This window comes from Herpailurus yagouaroundi, unplaced genomic scaffold (genome assembly GCF_014898765.1).
Source record: "Herpailurus yagouaroundi ecotype Mexico unplaced genomic scaffold, PumYag 161, whole genome shotgun sequence".
Lineage (NCBI taxonomy): Eukaryota > Metazoa > Chordata > Mammalia > Carnivora > Felidae > Herpailurus > Herpailurus yagouaroundi.
The window spans coordinates 15,695,841-15,700,205 of NW_024412402.1; the positions used below are offsets into that span (position 1 = coordinate 15,695,841).

At 37.6% G+C, this 4,365-nt stretch overlaps 1 protein-coding gene across 1 annotated transcript; it reads left to right on the plus strand.

The window, feature by feature from the left end:
* Positions 1-401: 401 nt before the first annotated feature.
* On the plus strand, positions 402-1,374 carry LOC121035272 (olfactory receptor 8G5-like). The gene has a single exon (XM_040482806.1). The coding sequence runs from the start codon at positions 439-441 to the stop codon at positions 1,372-1,374; it is 936 nt and encodes a 311-aa protein (XP_040338740.1). The 5' UTR covers positions 402-438.
* The last annotated feature ends 2,991 nt before the right edge of the window (positions 1,375-4,365 follow it).

The window sequence follows — 4,365 nt, forward strand, 5'->3', positions numbered from 1 at the left end:
TGCATTTCTGCCAGAAATTAATTGCAGGCTATTAACGCTTAGAGTATTTGGTCTCCTCAAGGTGTCATGATGCCAGTTCTACTCATCTTCACTGGCTTCTCTAAATATTTAGGTTTCTGAGTCTCAACTGAGAAATATTGGCTTGATTATTGTTGAAATGTTCAAAATGGGAAACACTTGGCAATTTTTAATGATTTATAAACACGGTTATTTTTATATAAATACATTTATTATACTTGAAAATGAGGCTTAATAAATATTAAATCACGATGAATTTCACTTATGTAAATTGACCTAGAGTTAAATAACCATATAGACCAAGAGGATATCTAAAACAAGAATCATCTACATGGGGCATCCTACTCTAAATAGAGAATAATGAAGTTTTCCCAACAACCATGTTTTTCTCTGTCCCCTTCAGAAACCACTCACAGGAACATGGCAGCAGAAAATCTTTCCACAGTGACTGCGTTTATCCTCACTGGGCTAACACAACAGCCAGACCTCCAGCTGCCCCTTTTCTTCCTCTTCCTAGGAGTCTATGTGGTCACAGTGGTGGGGAACTTGGTCATGATCACACTGATAGGGCTCAGTGCTCACCTACACACCCCCATGTACTACTTCCTCAGTAATTTGTCCTTCATTGATCTCTGCCATTCCACTGTCATTACCCCCAAAATGCTAGTGAACTTTGTGACAGAGATGAACACCATCTCCTACTCTGAATGCATAACTCAGCTCTATTTCTTCCTTGTTTTTGCTATCTCAGAATGTTACATGTTAGCTGCAATGGCATACGACCGCTATGTTGCCATCTGTAGCCCCCTGCTTTATAATATCAACATGTCCCATCAGGCTTGTTTCTCCCTGATTTGGGGAGTGTATATTATAGCCCTGGTTTGTGCATTTGTTCATACAGGCTGCTTGTTTAGGGTTCACTTCTGCAAATTTGCTGTGATCAACCATTATTTCTGTGATCTTCTTTCCCTCTTAAAGCTCTCCTGTTCTAGCACCCACGTCAATGAATTACTGATTCTAGTCTTTAGTGCAATTAATATCCTCGCCCCCAGCCTCATGATTCTTAGCTCCTACATCTTCATCATTGCCAGCATGCTCCGCATCCGCTCCACCGAAGGCAGAGCCAAAGCCTTCAGCACCTGCAGCTCCCACATCTCAGCTGTTGCCGTTTTCTTTGGATCTGCTGCATTCATGTACCTGCAGCCATCATCTGTGAGCTCCCTAGACCGAGGAAAAGTGTCTTCTGTGTTTTATACTATTGTTGTGCCTATGTTGAATCCCCTGATCTACAGCCTGAGGAATAAAGATGTCAATGTCGCACTGAAGAAAATACTAGAGAGAAGAATATTCTTGTGATTAGAAATAACATGAGGATCATTTATTAGTCTCAGTCATTGTCTGTTACATTGTATGAATCAATATGTTTAATTTCAGCCCATTTGTCAATACACATCCTCAGTTAGTGGGATTCTATTCACATTATTTCTTACTCCTATGGCCTTTTGATGTCACTGCTCTCTGGATTTTTCTCCCATGAGTATCACTGAGACACAGATTAGAAGTACTAAGGATGACCTGGATACATGAACCCACTACTGCCACTACCATCACCTCCTCCCCTTGTCTTCAGTAAACTGATAAAAACTCAGTTTGCAACCATAATGAAAGTATCTTCCAGAAGTGATTAGCCATATCCTTTTCTTCTATGCAGTCAAAAATATAAAAATCATAGCAATGTAATGACTGTAATCTCTAGTTTTTGCACACCTCTAACCTGGGAAAACCTCTTTCCCACTATATCCTACCCCGTACTTTCTTTTTCTGAGTTATTTCCTCTATTTCATACTTAAGAAACTTAAGAAACTTTTTTCCTCTCTTTCATATGTAAGAAACATTTTTTCTTGTTATGCTGAAGGGAAATTTAACTTTTTATTAGTTCCATTTTTTCTTTTTTTACTGGTTATTAACCGTGGAAAAGCACATAACGTTAAATCTGAGTTACAGGCCCATGTGGGTGTTGTTATTGTCCCCAATCCAATATCCTCCTGCTTTGGCATCCGTTAATCTAGTTTGCAATGATCTGTGTATTGTCCAAGTTCACACTAGACTGTAATCTCCATCAAAGTAGACCCCTGTACATGCAGTTCAGTGCCATATCTCCAAATAGCAGAATGCCTGCTACCTAGAGGGTCTTGATAATTTTCTTGGTAATTACTTTCACCCTATAAAATATTCATATGAAAACTAATATTTATCCAACGTAGTTGGATAAAAATGGATTAATATCACCCATTAACCCCTTCAAGTGATATATGTGGCTTTCTGGTTTCAGTTTAAATCAATGAGGTGTAACTTTGGAGAATTCTCTAAGGATCTCTAAGATAACTTGTAGCATTCCTAGTTGTTTCTGTACAAGGACTAAGAAATACTAGTCCTGGGGTGCCTGGGTGGCTCAGTCGGTTGAGCGTCCAACTTTGGCTCAGGTCATGATCTCACGGTTCATGAGTTTAAGTCCCACATCGGGCTCTGTGCTGACCGCTCAGAGCCTGGAGCCTACTTCAGATTCTGTGTCCCCCTTGCTCTCTGCCCCTCCCCCCACCCATGTTCTGTCTCTCTCTGCTTCTCAAAAATAAAGAAATGTAATAATAATAAAAAAAAACTAAGAAATACTAGTCCTGAGATTCTTCTGTGGCAAATCCCAGCACAGATATGGTAACCTGCAAATACCTGATTTTTTATGTCATTAAATCCTGTCAACAATCAAGGAGTCCCTAAAGCAAGTCTAATTATTCGTGAATTTCAGTATGCAGCCTTAGAGACTCAAAAAAATTAAGTAGACTTGAAATCAAATGGGTCAACATGGCAAATCATGTGGTAGAATGATGTCTGGGGCCGAAACAACCCCGTCTGGCCACCGTACCCAAATAATTCCACCTACTGGCATAGAGGAAATTCTTTGCTATTTAAACTTAAGAAGAAAGGGCATTAAATATTTAAATATAAAGCCTTGGTTATTGCTTCCAGCAGTAGAGATACATTATACTCTTTTTTAAAAAATTTGGTCTTTGATTTTCCCCCTTTTATGTATTTTTATTATTTTTATTTAAGTATAGTTGACACACATTACATTAGTCTTAGGTGTAGAACGCAGTGGTCTGACAACTCTGTACATTATGCAAAGTTCACCACAAGTGTAACTACCATGTCTCACCATAAAACACTGTGACAATACTATTGACTATATTCCCTATACTGTATCTTTCATTTCTGTAATTTATTCATTTCATAAGTGGATGCCTGTACCTCCGTCTCCCTTTCGCTCATTTTTCACATCCCCTGCCTCCTCCCCTCCAGCAACTATCAGTTTGTTCTCTGTATTTATGGGTCTATTTCTGCTTTTTTTTTTTGTTTTTTCATTTTTTTCTTTTTAAGATTCCACATATGAGTGAAATCATATAGTATTTGTTTTTCTCTGTCTGACTTATTTCACTTAGCATAATACCCTCCAGGTCTATCTGTGTTGTCCTAAATGACAAGATCTCATCCTTGATATTGCTGAGTAATATTCCTTTATATTGCTGTGCGTGTGTGTTTCTACACAAGCATGCATGCATGCGTGTGTGTGTGTGTGTGTGTGTGTGTCTCCACCTAACTTTGCATTTGAGCCCAGACCAGTTGTGCTCAAAGGCCTCCTCTGCCCTGTAAGCATGCCCTCTTACTCATACTTAAACCCTTATAGTGATAGAAACTCAATCCTTCACAAGTTATTTTATCCCATTAATTTTTTTCTTTCTACACTGAAATGAAATCTAACTTTTTATTAGTTCCATTTTTTTTTACTGGTTATTCACCGCGAAAAAACATGTAATAATTCTAATTAGCAGCTGCTCATGAATTTGAAAATAAGTGTCATGTCTCTGCTTTTGTATGCAAAATGTCCCAGGAGCTTTCATAGTGGAAAAGTTTGAAGCTTTGGTCTGGAATCAGATCTGGAAAAGATCTGAGATTTAACCTCAGCTCACTTTGCAGCTATACGATCAAGTTCTAAAACTCCCAGTGCTTTTATTTCCTCTCCTATTTAATAAGATTGTTTTGAGACCTAAATTTAAACATAAAAGAACAAAAGAATAATAATAAATTAGCATAGTACCTGCCAAATGCTCAAGGTATATTACTGTTATTTTTATTAAATCTTTTTCATACAGGATGGCTTAAAGACACTTTACCGATTTATAATATTCCTTTGAAAGTACTTAGCTTATTAATGTTTTTTTTTTGTAAGGTGCATTTGCTAGAAAAAAACCACATAAGATGATAATTAAATAATTCCTTATTATTGATTATATC

What these genes read in the sequence shown, in the direction of transcription:
- LOC121035272 (XM_040482806.1), top strand. Translation starts at nt 439, where the DNA reads ATGGCAGCAGAAAATCTTTCCACAGTGACTGCGTTTATCCTCACTGGG.